The 18688-nt window shown below is 36.0% G+C and overlaps 2 protein-coding genes across 2 annotated transcripts in view; one reads left to right on the top strand and one right to left on the bottom strand.

Moving 5' to 3' along the window:
- Positions 1-5698, bottom strand: part of LOC121409641 — a 54471-nt gene extending 48773 nt beyond the window's left edge. Inside the window, exon 1 of the mRNA XM_041601554.1 lies at positions 5616-5698. The gene's annotated coding sequence lies outside the window, so the exon portion shown is untranslated. The remainder of the gene's footprint in view (positions 1-5615) is intronic.
- A 5937-nt stretch (positions 5699-11635) lies between these two features.
- The window catches only part of LOC121409633 (tenascin-R-like), a 17243-nt gene continuing 10190 nt past the window's right edge, over positions 11636-18688 (top strand). The window contains exons 1-2 of the mRNA XM_041601542.1: positions 11636-11723; positions 18570-18591. Coding sequence (XP_041457476.1) covers positions 11673-11723; positions 18570-18591 — 73 coding nt within the window. The 5' untranslated portion in view covers positions 11636-11672. The remainder of the gene's footprint in view (positions 11724-18569; positions 18592-18688) is intronic.

The following is an 18688-nucleotide window of genomic DNA, read 5'->3' as shown; positions in this document are numbered from 1 at the left end:
AGGACCTCCTTGCCTGAAGCACAAAATGTTAAAATAATGGAATTCCTCGTGTTAATGGAGGAACGAAACTTCATTTCACATGACAATGACCAGAAAATCAAAATATTTCATATTTCATATTATAAAATGCAAAAGAAATAGTAAGTGAGTGATGTCATCAGATTTGCATATCGACCGAGATGTGCATATAACTGTTTTGTGAAATGAAGCGAAACTTTAAAATGTCATAACTCTCTTATTTTACATCCGATTTTGATGAAATTTTCACTGTTATGCTTGTTGAATTTTTCTCTTTTTATTCAAATCAAGTTTTTGTTGGGGTGGACTTGTCCTTTAATATAAGGAGTCATACAACCCCATAATAACCTTAGTCAATTCAATATTCTCCCTTGACAAATCATTAGAAATATATTTTATTAGAATATAAAATTTCCCATGACTCTGCAAAATGAGATGAATCCAGAAAATATTGAATTTTGAATAGAGCGTCTCGATATTGCCATTAACAGATTAATATTTTAGTGTATTCCATGAATTTGAATGGAATATTCGATGTGGGGTCAAAATTACTAGAATTTGATATTTATCTAGCAAATTCTTTATTTTAAGTCAGCTTAACAGTGTCATTTCTTTTAAATTCATGATAGCTCTGGAGGCATTACCATCGCTGTAACCGAGAAAGGTATCGATGCACAAAAACACTGCCAGGATGATTTCAAGACCTGAATCATTTTATTTTTCAGGATGGATGCATTCAAGCATAATGCTGATGAACCTACTGGATATCATTCTGTTACCATCGTAATATTTTGTATGATATCAATTACCTTGTTTTTGTCCAGGTAGACACTTTCGATTTTATTGGCGGTATTCCGGTGTGCTTTGCAATTTACATAATATGCATTTATTCCTCTTTTATTTCCAAAATTCAGAGTGGCTATTACGAAGACAGAAAGTCCCATTTTAAACATAGGCCTACGCTATTATTGACTATGAAATTCAGTGCATTTTCTGTTCTTGTACTTTTGTCTCTTTTAAGGTTAGACCAGTTGCTGTGTTTACCTTTTTTTTCATATCGACTATATCCCCCCCCCCCTCCCCATGTAGCAAATTTATTTATTTGGTGCTTTTCCAGCGAACCTGCTAACATGTGTTTGTATTTCTCATCCTTCATTCTAAAAGATAAAAACGGCACAGATGATACAAAGTATTTGTCAAATGCATGTACTTAGATGATATTTCAATTATTTGTAACTATAAAAAATTAAAAATGTATTCCATTTCCCGGATCTCCCGGTGTATTTATCTCTTTTTCGACAGGATTCGTTTTAATGACTCTTCTTCTTTACCTTCAGCTGGTATTTGCCATGTTTGCGGTTTTTCATTGGCCGTGCTAACATTGGTGATTCTTCTTTTTATTAGGCTAAAAATCCGTGTGTTTATTGGCGTCTTCAATAGACCTTCATGACATGCCTGATGTGTTTTCATTGCCCTTCTTCCTCGTGTGCCAATTATGCAGTCTTCCAGAAGCCAACATGATGCTAATGTAATAATAGGCCTATATGTTTTCAGAGTTTATCATCCAAAGCAGAGCGGCAGATTAGAAGGGACGTGTCAGTCCTTCAGCCACACTTCTCCATTTACCATTTAAATTGTATTTTTATGTACATGTATCTTTATCAAAACAGTTCTCTTTACAGGGTTGATAACTTACTTACATCGTAACCTTAGAAATTATTTTTTTAATCTCTCTGCACTCTACCGACTGCTTCCGATGCCATCTGCCATATTCGCCTGCGGCATGCGCCTTGCCTGTCGAGTTTTCGTCATGACTTTTGCCGGTTGCCTTCGCCCTGCCTTTCCGAACTCCGTCGCTTTTGCCGGCTGGATTCGCCCTCCGTGTCCCTTCTCCGCCAACCGTCTTTATACCTTCTTGCTTTGTCGTTGCACACCCCCCCCCCCTCCCCCTTGGTAAAGCAGACTGCGTCAACCAAAGCTGCCATCGTTACTTCGCATGCTCCGGCTTCATTGAGAACGGATCTATATTTAATCTGTGATAGGCCCATCTATATCCATTAATTGCTTATTTGTGCATGTCTGTACATATTTATGTATGTTTGTGAATCTGTATGTCTATATGTGCATACTTATGTCTATGTGTGTATATTTTTATCAATTTGCGCATATTATGTCTGTGCATGTTTATCTATGTTTGTAAATTAACATTAATAGTATGTCTATTTGTGCATGTTAATATTTGTGCATATTTTGTTTATCTCAGTGCATATCTATGTATGTTTGTTCCTGTTAGTAAAATTTGTAATACATATACATGTATGTTTACATGTTTTATTTATCTTTTATTCATCTTTCATTCATTAGGGGTTATATACTAACCATATTTTACATTACGTAATAATTTTATTTATTTTTGATTTAGCATCACCTTTTTGTTATACTAACCCGGGGTCAAGCTGCTACCTTCACTCGGTGACTCTGTTACGCGCAAGGGTGTTTCTAGTAAAATAGACACAAGGGGCATTACCTAGCAGAACAATAATCCAGATCTGGCAATGCCCTTGTACTACTAAAGCAGCCGTGGATGTGACTGACTTGTATTAATTTCTCATATGGTGTTTCTTATGACAGTAATTATTTCAAATAGTTGTGTTTTGAATATAATCTACAGATCTGTAAGACAGCATTTCAATTTTAAAGAAATAATTTCCTCCTTATAGAATGATGAAAGACCTCTCTAAAAATTAGACACTTTGGCCCGTATTCTGAAGTCGGGTTTAACTTAAACTCAGGTTTAAAGTTGTAGTTTAAGTATGGGAAGCCTAAAGTATCAACATTTTTATTAAGTTGTATGTTTCTTATGTTTACTGTGCTCTTTTCCTGATTCATCGATGGTAAAGACAATCATCTATTTATACTTCCTACACAATAATGAATGATTTCAGAGCCGAATGAGCATGAGCTGAAGTTTGATATCTCTACTGTTAGTGATTATGTAACAATTGGCTGCCCATACTTAAACCACAACTTTAAACCTGAGTTTAAGTTAAACCCGACTTCAGAATACGGGCCAGGAAATCTGTTTAAAACTCTTGTTGTTCTCCCGCAACGAAACAAGGCGTAGTGACGATACAAAGACTGAAGCTTTCGGTCTATAGGTTGTTTTATCGTCGAAAATTTTTTTTTTTCGTTTTCCTTTTTTTCTGAGATGTAAACAGGTAAAATGAAAATCCTTTAAAATTTTGAGGCATAAGGTCATCCACTGACAATTGACTGGGTTCATTAAAAATAAATAAGTCCCTTCAATTGCTTGAAGGGAAATTTACCCCTAAAGAAAAGTTTGTTTAAAAATACCAGAAAGCAATAAAAAGTATAATGGGGCATGGTGGCTCAGCGGTAGAGCGTCCGCCTCATGAACGGGAGGTCGTGGGTTCGATCCTCGGCCGAGTCTTACCAAAGACTTATAAAAATGGGACCTTCTGCCTTCTTGCTAGGCGCTCAGCATTTAGATTGGAGAAGGGTAATAATAACATGTTATGTTATGCAGGGCCCGCTGGTAGAGCAGTTTCCTAACTGAAGTGGCTACCCTGGGTAAATAAAACGTTATTATTATCATTGAGGAAAGTCCATAAGAAAGAAGGTTGTTGAAATTTGAAATGTTCATTTGGGACGTCATTCTACGAGCAATTTCCCCATATTTATATATAATGCGTGAGTTTCATTTTTTTTGTTCATCTTGACTTATAAACATCCTTCAGGAGCTGGTGTGCAAAGATATTTTGATATACTGAAAGCACACAAATATTTTTAATTTTTAAAACTGACATTGCTGTCTCTAAAGGACCTTACCCTGAGGTGTTAAAATAACACTCTAGAGATTGAACATAACACCAAAGTGTGTAAATGTAACTACCAAGGAGTTGTAATAGTAGGTATGTGTTAAACTAACACCCAATTTAACACCTGGGTAAAATAACTGCTGTGGTCCTCTGTGTACACCGTTTAAACCACAGTTTTTTGTTGTGTAACTGTGAACTGTGACTAAATGATAACCGATGGTGCAATGTCTGAATTTTTGAATGGGCCAGATATTACGTATGGGGAAAATTTTAAGAAAATGACCTCTATAATAGGTAGTACACTCATTTACATTTCTCATGGATTTTGATCAGAAAACAAGTCATATATTCGCCTTATCTGTCTTTTTCCTTTAGTCTTCCTTTTTACTGCCTTTCTTGGGTGCCCATGCCCCCGAGCCCCCCCCCCCCCCCATCATCAACACTCCATGAAAAGAATTGTGTACCGAGAAACACAATTGTCCCCCTTTATCCATCTATTAGTAATTCCGTCTTAACACTTAAAGGCATTTGTCCCAGCCTTTTCATATCACATCTCGTACATGTCGTAAGACATGTAAGAGGCATTAAAAAGCAATCCAGTGCATTATTATGGTCAGTCTAAAAAGTTGTTTTGGCAACAGTTCTTTGACTATTAAGTTTGTTTACTGACAAAGATTTTCGTGGAGAATAATTTATTTTAAAAATGATATTCCATTAGTATGCAATCTTCATGATTCGTAAACCAAATTTGGAACATATTCTGAAATATTAATCAAATGGCGTCGTATGCTATCGTGATTATTTTATGGACATAATCATGATAACTGACAAACCTGACGATGTTCTAATTTTTATTTCTTATTACATTTTCAGACATTGCTACTAGAGCAGTTTCGGAACTAAATTTACTTGTGCTCCGGAAGAATAAATCATTCATTTTCATTATTATTTGATATCATTGTCTATTGTTATAAGTTTTTGATCTTTTATTCGGATAAAATGACTAGTTAAATAACTATAAAATAAAATAATCATGTAAAGTCATATCTTTTGCATTCATTTGAATCGTTGTAGCTCCCCAAAGCTTTGATGTATTCATATACAAAACCGTTTCCAACTTGGAATTCAAACGTCATTTCAGTGGAGAATTATGTTGTTGTTGTTAAGTCATTACTTCATTAAGGTTCAAGACCTTGATAAAATAGCAAACAAATACATAAAGAGATCATTGGCCCGTTCTGGCCGGAGAGGCCCCAGGTTTATCGATTAAAAAAGATGAATGATTATGCCTACATTGGTTATAGAACAATTTTTTAGGAAATTGTATCACCGACAAATACATATTTTCATGGAATGTTATAAATGCTCGAGATTATTCAATTAAAGTTTTTGATTTCCAAAAATACCTGAGTGAGAGATTGATTGAATTTATTTCCGTCAAAAGAACATATACATACAAAATAATGCATGTGAAATTGACAAATGAGAACGATGACCCTACTCAACGTTTCTAAAATAGGTGAGCAACGTAATTATGGGATAAACAAGGTGAATTTGTCATTATATAACATTCGAGTATACACATACAATATTGTGTATGGCACACACAAGCTTGGGATATCGATAAAGAGATAAATGAATACTTTGTTTAACAATACGAACTTAAACTTGGACAAGACGAAACGGACACAGCAGCCTTTTGAACAAAAAAAAGAATTTTAACGATATTTGACACTAAAATATTATTAAAACACTTACCAACTGGAGATGATAGACGTACTGAGTTGTAAACAGGTTTTGTATTTTCCGTAATAAACATACAATATTAGAGCATTATCCTATGCAGACATATCTGAATCTCCATAACTTAATCATTACTTTTGTCTGTATATTCCAAAGTTATCCACATCATTGTTTATCTTGGACTCTACCCCTTCTGGCCATGATGGTAGTAAGTTTTGAGTCCGTCATATCCGTCAATTTCGATCTATGCGTTTGATTTGAAAATACATGGTTACAGATTCGCAGACGAGTTAATTTCTCTCAAACAAAATAAGGCGATATTTCAGCTCACTTAACCCCAAAGCCAGATCCTGCACCCTCCACTGGACAGGTCTTGTGACCCGACAAGAAGAAGAAAAAGCTCACTCAGATGGCATGCACACAATATATGCAGAAATCCAGGAAAATTCTAATTATCTTGAAACTTATCTCAGTGTGGTCGTCGTTTATGGTTTAGATAAACCATTAACTTTGCCAGATTGTAAAGAAACCACCTACTCGTCTTGGATAAATCGTCGTGAAAAGCTCGTCTAGAATGTGTGGTGTCGAGATCTGTGCGTCTTTAACCATGTTAATGGCAGAAAGGTCTTATTACCAAAGTGCAACGAAGGAGAAAATAGCTTATAAAATCCGCACGATTGATGCTTCACAAACGTCGTTTTGTTCGAAAATAGATTAAATACGTCATATGCTTTTCGGGAGTTGTGTTCCGCCTCCAAAGTAATATTGACGTTTTTTACGATTGACAGGGGTTTTTGTCTGAAAACATACTTCGCTGATAGTAAAAAAAAAGAAGACAAGAAAATGGACATTGGAAACACTTCTTTCTTCTACTTCTTCCTTATTTCAATATGAGCACAGACTTAAATGAAACAGAATTACATACAAACCCCTGATCAAAACTGCTCAAAAGAAGATGAGATTTCTTTGACAAGTATAATTGACTTGATGTCAATGTTTTGTATTCTTGATAGGTTATTCTAAGTCTTACACTTCGCAAATGACACAAACTTGCCAGTATAAGCAGTATATAAACCCCTTTTTTCCAGTTGAAAATAATATCCTTAAAATCATGAAGCTTTTTTTTTAGACATGTCGGCAAAAAGACTCGTGCAAATCAACTATTTACTCCACACTTATGCCAGAAATTTAGTTGTGTGCAAACATACCCCTTTCTGTGCCATTATGCCATTGAAATGAATGAATCGATACTATTGAATACTGGTATATACTCTTACAAACGGAAATGCCCAGTTATTGACGATTATGTTAAGAGGTGTTGAAAACCTTTATTTGCACTTTGCAACACTTTAGGGAGCATTGGGATGGTGACTGTTTTTTCTTGAATAATTCAAGTCTGCTTTTAAAAGGAAAACATTCATTTTCAGGAGAAAACTGTTGACAATTTCATTAATTGATTTCTCTTTTCATTTTAGAGAGTATCCCCATCAGTAATTCAAATTCGGTTTGACATGGGGGCCCTCCTTTGGAAAGGATATGCCAACGCTGCCTTTGAAAATATTTCAATTCGATTAAATTCAAATGTTATTTCAGTTTGATATACATGTAGTTTCAAATCCAAACAATGTTTACACTAAATATTCAATCTAAAAATAATGATAAAAAAATAATACATGGAAACGATGAATGAGGAACAAATGACAAGTCTATTTCGGGACTTTCAAGTTGCTGACCCGGATTTTATTGTCTTAGGCTGATAGATTCTCGAATCACTTGCAATAATACAGATCTAAGCTTATTCTATGGTTTTATTGACGCCTTTTCAATTTTCAATCCGCAGGGCCGACGAAACACCCAAACACCTGTTAGCCCGATATTTCAGGCCCGTGCAATAGTAAGGGTATATAGACCATGCAAATATATTTTGCACATAAAAAATGCAAATTCAAGGTTAGGGAAATGAGAATATCAACCAGTGTAGATGTCAGTGACGCCATATCCGAAAAAAATGCAAGTTTCAGGGAATGTAGAGACCATATAAGATAATTTACAATTTAATATTGACGCCTTTAGCCTTCTTAACGGTATAAAGTAAGATTGCAGTAAAGTGGTGATTTTTTTTTGCAGGGGAGCGTAACGATGAGAAGTTAACTTATATTTCCATAAAATCTTGTCTTTTTGACCTCTGGCTTTGCCATTAGGGCCCTACACCAGTGATTGGAGTTGAATGTGATGGCGCTCTTCAATTTCTCCAGCCGCCACCTTCGTGAGTTTCGACCATAGAGATGTAAATTACGCTATTACGTTGTTAGTATATATCTCTATGGCTGCGACGTACTCAAGGAACTGCATTTATGACTTCGGCTCACTATAAAAAGAAAGTAACAATGAAACGTAGAATCATTAGGTGGCAAAAATTAGCAAAATAAGCAAAATTCATGTAGCAAATTTACACTAATGAAATAATCATGTACGAGATCATCTCTGGGCACATTACTCAAAGCTTAGCAATCATCGGAGAATATTTTTTTTACGATTGATTGCATTAACTACAATGTACATTCAATTTTGAAAATGAAACTTACGATCGCTATTAACCTGTACAGTGTTACAAGAACCACTCAGGTCTTCTTTTCAAGATGGCGCTATATAACCTTTTCCGATTTGTTAGACGGAGTCCCACGGTTTGTATACTAGTAGTCTGCTGTGCTGTGCAAACCCTGTACTCGAGTAAGGGGTCTGAATGTCAGTGGCGTAGCTAGGATTTTTTTCCTGAGGGGGGGGGGGCACTGGGAGTCCTTGCTTTTTCAGGGGGGCACCATTTTTTTCGGTGTGTGTATGTGTCGCAAGGGCGGATCCGACTTTCGCCAATTGGGGACGGGGCCCGAAATTATCTTCACCTATATTTTCCTCGATCAGTCACTTCTTAGTTTTATTCTTATAAACAGCATAACCTGATATAATCTCATAAGCCTTGTAAAAAGCGCGAGCGATTTTTTTTATTTTTTATTACTTCATGTATTTTGCCCTGAAAATTTCATATACTGGTCAATGTTATAGGTGATCCTGAACAAGATTCGTATGTTACTAGATGGTTACTGCGAACTGTTCTAGCATTATCGAAAATGGACCTGTTAAGGACTGCTTACAGTTACCCACGAAGACGATATATATTTCAATAATGCGAACGCGAAGCGCGAGCAAATATTTTTGACATTCCGACCTAAAAAAAGGTCATTCTAAGCACTTTTTGTATTAATGAATGGGATAGGTATGTGACTAAACAATTGATGCGAGGAGGAAAATTAAGATCTTAGATCTAAAAGTGGGACACTCTATTCATATTTTGTAAATCATAAATAGGATATAGTTAATTGGGTATCAGTGCGATCGTGAGGCGTGAGTAGACAATAATTGATATTCTGATGTGAAACTGGATAATTTAAGTACATTTTAAATAAAGAACATGTAGGCTATCGCGCATGTTTTAGATTTATACCTAGAATCTGGGCATTCTGAATACATTTGTTTAATGGAACATTATGGAATACACGTAGACAATATGAACTTGGCAAATCAAACAATGTGACCACGCAGTGTGAGCGTAAAATGCTGATATGTAGACCATAAAACGGACATTTTACAGAGCACTTAAATTTGTAAATGAAAAAAAAATAATGAAAGCTCGATGTCCGAGCTAAAATATGTTTTGTATATTGACTTCAAAACTTGCTCCATATCAGCCTATTGAGCGAGATATGAATCTCATCGAACAGGCAATTCTAGCGCGAAGTGCATGCAAAAATTTTATATAGTAATATGAAAGATTTGTTTTTTCTTTGCAAGTGTTCCACTCACATTATTTCATTCACTCGCCTTCCTCTTATTTTCCTCTTTTTTTTCTTTGCAAGTCTTCCACTCACATTATTTCATTCACTCGCCTTCCTCTTATTTTCCTCTTCCTTTTTTTTTCTTCTGTCTTCTTTTCCTTTTTTCTTGTCTTCTTTCTCCCTTTTTTTGCTCTGCCATTTTGTCAGGGGGGCACCTTAGGGGCACACCAAATGTCAGAGGGGGGGGCACGTGCCCCCAAGCCCCTTCCAACCCCTATAGGCGGCGGAAGCGGGGGGGGACGGGGAGACGTGTCCCCCCTTACGGTCCCCCCTTTTTTTTTTGCTTGTCAATTTTTTTTTCCTGCGTCCCCCCCTAAATTCACGTGGCCCCCCTGAAAAGTGTGTTGTCCCCCCCCCTAAAATTAAGGTTGATGACCTTTTTTTTTGTTTTTTTTTTTTGCTTGTCAAAAATTTTTGGGGCGCTTGTCCAATTTTTTACATGTGTCCATCCCAAAATTTCAGGTGGACGCCCCCTAAATTTTTTGGCTTCCGCCGCCAATGGCCATCCCCCACCCCGTAGCTACGCCACTGCAGGAACTTGTTTGCTGAAGGCCCTCGATCTCGCTCAGGCCAGCAACTTTTATATGTGCTAGTCTTAGTGTGAAGACCCACTTGTTGAATGGAGTCACTTCCATTGGCGAGTGGATACAATGAATGAACGTGGGGTTCCGAAAAGCACCCTAAACAAGTATTTTCCATGGTCTGAAAATGCATCAAACGAGATCGTCTTTACGTGTTTTTGGGGTCGCGCATGTTATCCATTCGTCAATGGAAGTGTCCCCGGGCTTGTTGATCGAAGTTTCAATCAGGGTCTGTGCCTGTAGACTTACAGCTTTATTCAATTATTTATTAATTCTTCCAACCATGGACCTATAGGTCCATGTTCCAACTGACTATTCAACCATTGATTCATTCAAAGAGTTTCAACAAGTAAAAGATTTGGTAAAACTTTGCAATATCGAGGTCAGGAGATGATCAGTTTGGATATTGAAAACCAATTACAAATCGTATTGCCTATGGGGAGGGTAGGTGGGGGGGGGGGGGGTTCCATCCCCATCATATCAGTTGACGTGCACAAAGTACATCAAATCAACATCCGTTTTCGATTTCGCGCATGTTCACTTCTTCCTTTTTAAACCCGTTCCGTCGCCGTTGTGGGCCTATGTTACATTCCACTGAACATGATGAATTTAGATAATGGTTTGGAAAATTGCAACAGAGATTCTAAAAGACTTAATTTTCACGTTCTATTAAACTTAAACAAAAGATGCCAAGAACTGAAAAAAAATAAAGGGCTAGTCCACCCCAGAAAAAAAATGTTAACTTAAGGACAAAAACTAAACAAGCACATCACTGAAATTTCATCACGTTAGGTTGTAAAATAAAAAAATGGCACCACTTGAATTTTTGTTACTGAATTTCACATACCAATCTAATGTTTTTGACTCTGCTCATAATAAGTTGGCAGTGCGTTCGAATCTCACTGCATTACTTGATTTATTTTCCCTCATTATCATGTGAAGAAAAGATTTATTCCTCCCTGAATATGTGGATTACCATTATTTAACATTTTGTGGTTAAACAAGATATTCCTTATTGCCAAATCTGCAAAAAAAATCGTATAATTCCAACAATAAAAAGCAAAAGATATAGTGAGTGGGGAACATCATCGACTCTCTCATTTGCATATCACCGAGTTGTGTACATAACTTTTTTGTGCAAAACAAGCGAAACTTTAAAATGTCATGACTTTCTTATTTTACCTCCGATTTTGATGATATTTTCAGAGTTATGCTTGTTGGATTATTCTCTTTTCATTCAAAACAACTTTTTGATGGGATGGACTTTTGTCATTTAACGGCAGCCTGACAACTTGTATCCAGCAGATTAGAAAGCATATCTACATGTTCTCGTATGACTGAAGGAAAACAGACATAAATCCAATAATCAATAAAATGGAGAGGGAAAAAGGGGAAAATACTTCATCCGAATCGGATGCACTGAATGCAGAAGGTTCGTGCCATTGAATATTCTCCCATGGTTTTTATTTCATTTTTTGCGAGTTCCAGTTGATTGAACAGATAGCATTCACGTACTATGCAAAATGATCTTGCACTCACATGTACTTGTCATAATAGGCACTTTTTAGTCGGCTGAAAAGTGTTATGGAATACCTTAGAATATGGCTCGTTTTCTTTCCATTTACTTCGTCTTGTTGATGGTGTCATATCGGGTAAGTACAAACATAGGACAAACTTTAAAATTAGGACCGTAAAAAATAAATCAAATTTTAAGTACAAGTGCAAACAACATTTCTTTTCTGTTTCTCGTAAACGCTAATTTGAAACAACCTCTTTTTTAGAATTACGTACATTTCATTTTCGCAAATATTCGATTATGTCATTAATCCTGATTTGATAATAATTTTCAAATGATACAAAGCGCTGTTGATTGCATAAGACAAGTTAAGGTTTATGGTTATATAAGTGTGTTTTGAGATGTTTTTTGAAGAGGTTAAGAGAAGAGAGGTTTCGAAGAAATGAAGGGAGTTTGTTCCAAAGACGGGGGGCAAGAGATTGAAAGGAGTTGAAACCGGCCTGTTTTCTGGATTTTGGAATGAAATAGGAAGGAGCAGCTGCAGAACGAAGAGTATGTTGATCTTTGTTGCTGAAATGATGAAGAAATGAAACAAGGTAGTGTGGTTGACAGAGACTTATAGGTTTGAACAAGTATTTGATAATGTATTCTATCAGAAACAGGTAGCCAATGTAGTTCATTTAGAAGAGGGGTAGCATTTTGGTTTTTGACAGATTAATCGTGCACATTTATTCTGAAGGCGTTGAAGTCTTCCAAAATCCTGTTTACTAATACCCAATACCCCCAGCAAGCAACCACCATAGTCCAGCCTGGAGAGCACAAGAGCCCTAACGACATTATGACACATGTTCTTATCCAGAAAACTGCTAATGCGATTGAGATTATATATTTGCCAGTTGAGAGTGCGACAAAAGTATGTTATTTGTTCGGTCATTTTCATTTCAATACAAAAACAACTCCAAAATCCTCAATGGTTGAAGATAATGGAATATATATGTCATTAAAAGAAAAAGAAAGGTTAAGGAGCCGATTAAGGTGTGCAGGAGATGCAGCAACAAAGTACTCTGTTTTACGAGAACTTTATTTCAATTCATTATCAACAAGCCACGATTGAATGTCAGACAAACACGACTGTCAGTTTAGACAGCACAGTGTACTCGCATTTGGTGCTACGTACTATTTTCTAATACATCGATTATATTTCAGATTCTGCAATTGAATATCCAAAGAGTTTTTATATTATAACACCATCGACCTACAATGATAACAATGCAAATACAACAATGTTTGAAAAGTTTGCAATATCACCCCATCAAGGGCCAGGTGTACTCACTTCTGTTGGATACTCTATAGTGCTTGGAACGTGTTAATAAATCGAAGGAACGAAATAGAAACTCGTGGAGACGATTAAAGGACAAGTCCACCCCAGGAAAAATTTGTTTGAATAAGTATATAGAGGAAAATCAAACTAGTATAACGCGGAAGATTTCATCAAAATCGGATGTAAAATAAGAAAGTTATGACATTTTAAAGTTTCACTTTTTTTCACAAAACAGTGCATTTGCACAACTCAGTGACACGAAAATCAAACAGACGATGATGTCCCTCACTCACTATTTTTTTTTTATTGTTTGAATTATACAATATCTATTTTTTTTTTACAGATTTGATAATAACGACCAACTTGACTGAACCATATAGTACTAAACAATGTTAATTCCCAGTACAGGGAGGAATCATTAATTGTTTCACTTGGCAACGAGGAGAAAATTAGAACATTTCATATTTCATATAATAAAATATAAACGATATATAGTGAGTGGATGACATCATCAGTCTCCTCATTTGCATACCGACCAGGATGTGCATATAACTGTTTTATGAAAATTACGCGAAACTTTAAAATGTCATAACTTTCTTATTTTACATCCGATTTTCTCTGATGAAATTTTCAGTGTTGTGCTTGTTGGATTTTTCTCTCTTTATTCAAATCAACTTTTTGATGGGGGTGGACTTGTCTTTCAACAAGTCGTGGGAACGATTGATGAAAATAATAAGAATGTCATGTCACCGTGGGCGCTCGTAGAATTACACCCTATTTTTTATTATGCTAAATTTCGGAAACGATATTGGCCCATTGGAAACCTTGGGTTAGATTACAAGGTAAACAAAACGGTATCGCCGATTCCGAAAGAAATCGAATGTACGCGATATTAAGATTAATTGGTGCGTTGTGGCCCAGTAGATAAGTCTCCGGACTTTGAAACAGAGGGTCGTGGGTTCAATCCCAGCCATGGCATAATTTCCTTCGGCAAAAAAATTAAATCCACATTGTGCTGCACTCGACCCAGGTGAGGTGAATGGGTACCCGGTAGGATTTATTCCTTGAACGCTTTAGCGCCTATTAATATTGCGGTTCAGCTACAGCCGGGGTAATAATAATATATGATACCAAGTATCAAAGCGCATTTGAGTATAATGCACATAGTCACTGCGCTATCTAAATGGACATGTTATTATGTTATATATATTTCAGCGTAATTTGAGGAGAAACCATTATTTGTCTACACAATAAAAAAAAGCTGTTTAAAATTCTATACCACTCTGTTTACTATGAGCCTCACAGTGGTATCGAGGATACAGTAGTTGTTCAAAAGTTTAAACAGCCATTCTTAATTTATTGACAATTAAATATTCAAAATAAAATTTGTTTAAGATTTTAAACACTTGTTTAAACTACTACATGTATAACTTTGAAGTCCAAATCGTAAACAACCTTTATTAAAAAGGGAAATGCGTTATGGGAACACCAGCAATTTGTGTTAAAACCCCAAACTCAAACCATGCGTCACCATGCCCGAACAGGCAAGCAAAATTGAATAGAATGAATAGGGCAGAATATATTTCATAATACTAGGATTGCATTTTGTGCATATCGAACAATAATGGGAAAGATTTTACAGGCCGGCTACAAGTTTACTCAATAATGGACTAATGCATAAATAAAATGACGGTGATCGTTGATAGATAGAATACATACGGATAAGGCATATGCCCATAGTTTGTTATTTATACCAACAATTTCAACTTCAAGTAAAACTATATAAAAGTTTATACTCATTGGTTTATCATGTCTCAAAATTTTACTGGAATATTAATTGGTTATTGGACATTTCTTTCAAAAATTTTTTTGTTTATTTTCAATGTTGTTGCGGTTATGATTTACATCAAACATTTCACTGTTTATGTTTATATATCATATTTTTACTTTGAAAATCTTTCTCAGTTCAGCCACTGGCTGCGATGAAATGATAATAAAACCTTCAATTCAATTCAATTTCTGAATTGTAAACTCGATTAAACTGCAGAATTCTAACGACATGGTAATATGTTTTTTGATGGAAATATGTTTTTGCAATGTAATGATATAGACTCTAAATTATGTGGATTTAAAGAAATCGATATCGTCTGAGAATAGCGACCATTCAAGATCTTGTTTCTGAATCCTGAGATTTCATTCTAAACGACTGAATTCAAACCCTTAGGTTTGAATTCAAATCTATGACATTTAAAGGTTAGATAAAGAGGGGAATTGATTTAGAGAGAGGGGGGGGTATATAAGTTTCTGTATCCTATTTTAAATTAATAATTTTTTTTTTTATTCCTAAATGCATCGGTAGGAGTTGAAATGTTTTCAAATTTAAAAAGTAATGTTCATTTTGCAAACAATAAGTATTATGCTTTGGCTTATACTCAAAAGGGTTGGTGATGTCGCGCTGAATCGTGTGAAAGGGACATTAGCGGTGGAAGCATAAAAAAAAATTTGGGGGGGCGGAAAAAAATTTCACCCGTATTTTCCGAGTTGGCCGCTAAATGTTGTTGAATATATTTTTTTGTTTACGCGGTAGTCTACACTAAAATCTGTAAGTACATCTAACAATTGATGAGATATCTAACAATGCAGGCGCATTTACAGGATTTTGCACCCCGTGGTCGTGGGCCCTACCTGATTTTGGTGCAATTGTGTACTTTTTCGAAAAATGGCGCCCCCATACACATGAATAATTGACAGGATAATATATAAATAAACCTTGTATGTGCGCGCGAAGCGCGAGCTGAAAATTTTTGATAACTTGACCTAAAATTTTAACATTCTGAGCACTTTCAGTCATCAAGCAGGATGTGTATCTATCTTAACAATTGATTTGGACATTTTTGATACTCTGACCTGAAATTTAGACATTCTAAGCACATTTCATGCGAGCGCGTAGTGCGAGCTGATTTTTTTTTTTACAAATAGATCCGGCCAAAAGTTTGATATTCTAAAGCACTTTTTGTTACAATGAACGGGATGGGTATCTATCCAATCAATTGATGAAATCGCGAAGCCCGAGCTAAAAACATTGATTTTCCGACCTTAAATTGTTACATTCTAAACACTTTTGGTCATCATGAGTAGGATGTGCATCTGAATTAACAATTTGCGTTAATTCCAACCCCAAACTGGACATTCTAAGCAGGTTTGCTAAAATTGTTTACATTCGAAACACTTTTGGTAATCATGAAGAGGATGGGTATCTATCTAAACAATTGATGCGAGCGCGAAGCTGAATTTTTTTTGGCTATATGACCTACAATTGGGCCATTCTGAGTACTTTTGGTAATCATGAACAGAATGGCCATCTAATTAAACATTATGCGAGAGTGAAGCGCAAGCTGGACATTTTTGATATTCCGAACCAGACCTTAAAAATTCCAATACACTTATTGTGACCATAAACTGGTGATGGTCTGTCTAAACAATTGATGCGAACGCGAAGCGCGAGCTGAAAAAAAATGATATTCTGACCTAAAACCTCGGATTCTAAAGCACTCTTTGAAAACGATGAAAGGATGGTAAAAGAGGCAATTAGTAGGGGGAGATTATAATTTGAAAACAAATTTTCGGCATTACTCCTATATGTTTAAGATCGATCTGTAATGAAAATCATAAGTCAGAAAAAAATGGAACCAGTGCATGGATTTGAACCTGCCATCTGCTGCTTTCCGGGCAGCGACTTGGTCACATTTGTTCTACGGCGGCCGTACGGCGAGTCGAAAACAGTCGTTTTATTCATTTTTATTCAAACCACCTATATGTAGCTGGTACAAAAAATGTTAAAACGGCTGTTTTCGACTCGCTGTACGGCCGCCGTAGAGCAAATGTGACGAAGGTATTAGTTAGCCACCAGGCTATTCTAGTTCAAAGCTAAATCACGATGAACTGGAATTCAATTACCCTCGATTCTCTTCTTTGTGACTCATTAGTATGCAAATGCAGTCCGCCGTGGACAATAGATAGTAAATAAAGAGACTTTTAATAGGAGAAAATTATAATTTAAATAAATTACAAATAATTTAAATAAATTATTTGTAAACAAATTTTCGGCATTACTCCTGTGTGTTTAAGATCGCATGCTCGATCTGTAATGAAAATCTTAAGTTTACAAATGCTCATGTTTACTTACTAAACAATTGGTGCGAGGAGCGTGATGAAAATATATGATATACTGACTTAAAATGGTAACATTTGAATTATTTTTTATGTAATACATGAACAGAATACGTATCTCTCTACCTTTGCCTGTGAAATAATGCCAGCGCGTAGCGCTAGCTATTTTTTTATATTCAGTACTTTTGTATAAGCATGAACAGAATGTAATAGAAACTCGAATAGCGAAATAAGTTGTGCATATTGACTTTAGAATTGGATTGGCATATCATAAGCTGCATGGTGTCCTAATGAGCAGATTACTGTATCAGGGAATGCGAGCGCGAAGTGTGAGCGGAATTTTTTGTTTTATGTACAAAACCGATATCTTTTTTTCATTTTCCAGTTATCCCCTCCCCATATTCTTTTTCTTCTTATCTTGCTCTTTTCTCTTTTTTTTAAATATATTTTCTTCTTCGTGATGCGAAAACGACTTTTTTGTCGGCTGTCATGTTTTTCTGAACAAAAACGCACAGGGAGAGAGTAAAATTTGTGTATTTTCCATAGTAAAAACTGTCATTTTTTACTATACTATAAAGGTTTTAACATTTCCTTGACTGTTTCAGCTGTTCAGTTGTTTACTCGTTTTCCTCTTCTTTTCTTTCTTTAATTCTTTCTTTCTCCTTTTCTTCCTTCCTTTTTTTTGTTGGGGGGGGGGGGGCGTCCCCTCCTAAAATTTAGGGGGACGTGTCCCCCTGCCCCCTCCCCCGTTTCTGCCTCCTATGGAAGGGGAACCCCATCCTTCGGCCAAATCCAGTGATGTGGCCATGTCCTAGACTCTCTCTTACCAGGGAATTCTCACAGGGGACTGGGATTTTATTTTTGGAGGAAGCATTGGTTTGTTCTGAGAAGTTACTGTATTAGAAGAATTAATAAATAAACAAATAATACATTAAAATGCTTACACTCCCAAATGAAGATGATTTTGGTCTGAAAAAATAAGAAGCAAAAAAGGGGGGGGGGTGTAATGAAGCAAACCAGCCTATTGTCCAGAGGGTGACCCCTCCCCCCTGGAAAATCTTAGTGGTGCTCCTCATCACCCACGAATTGTCACTAACAATCCTTGCTCTTCCTATTTGTTTTCCAATGTGTATCTGTCTTGTAACTTTTACCCCCATTTTATTGTTCTTTGTTCAATAGAGTGATGCAAAACAGCATTAGGGGTTTTCCCTTTTCGATTACACAAGTGAAAAGAATACTTCATGGTATTTGCAGCATGTATGGATTTTTTCAAACAAAAAGTCTGGGGTAAGCGAGGATTCTCTGCCAAACAAAGCTTTGTCGAATGTTCACCCATTTGTAGCGTCTCCGTCTCTTTTTTTTAACAATAACTGATTTGGGAGCATTTTCTAAGTGATGAAATTTAATCATTAAGGGATTATAGACATTTATGTAATTTATTCCATGTTAAGAATATAATGGCATTTTTCCCTTTCATTATTCTCTTTTCAGGATGCTACGGATGGAGAAACAGGTAATGGTAATCTGTTAAATCTTGGGCATAATTTGAAATGTTGGAAAATACAATCAAATTTTACCATCGATTAAAAAAAATGGATAGAGCAACAACG

This window comes from Lytechinus variegatus, chromosome 1 (genome assembly GCF_018143015.1).
Source record: "Lytechinus variegatus isolate NC3 chromosome 1, Lvar_3.0, whole genome shotgun sequence".
In the NCBI taxonomy this organism is placed as follows: Eukaryota; Metazoa; Echinodermata; class Echinoidea; order Temnopleuroida; family Toxopneustidae; genus Lytechinus; species Lytechinus variegatus.
Note: the sequence above shows the minus strand (reverse complement) of the source record. Positions and strands in the feature narration are given on the sequence as shown.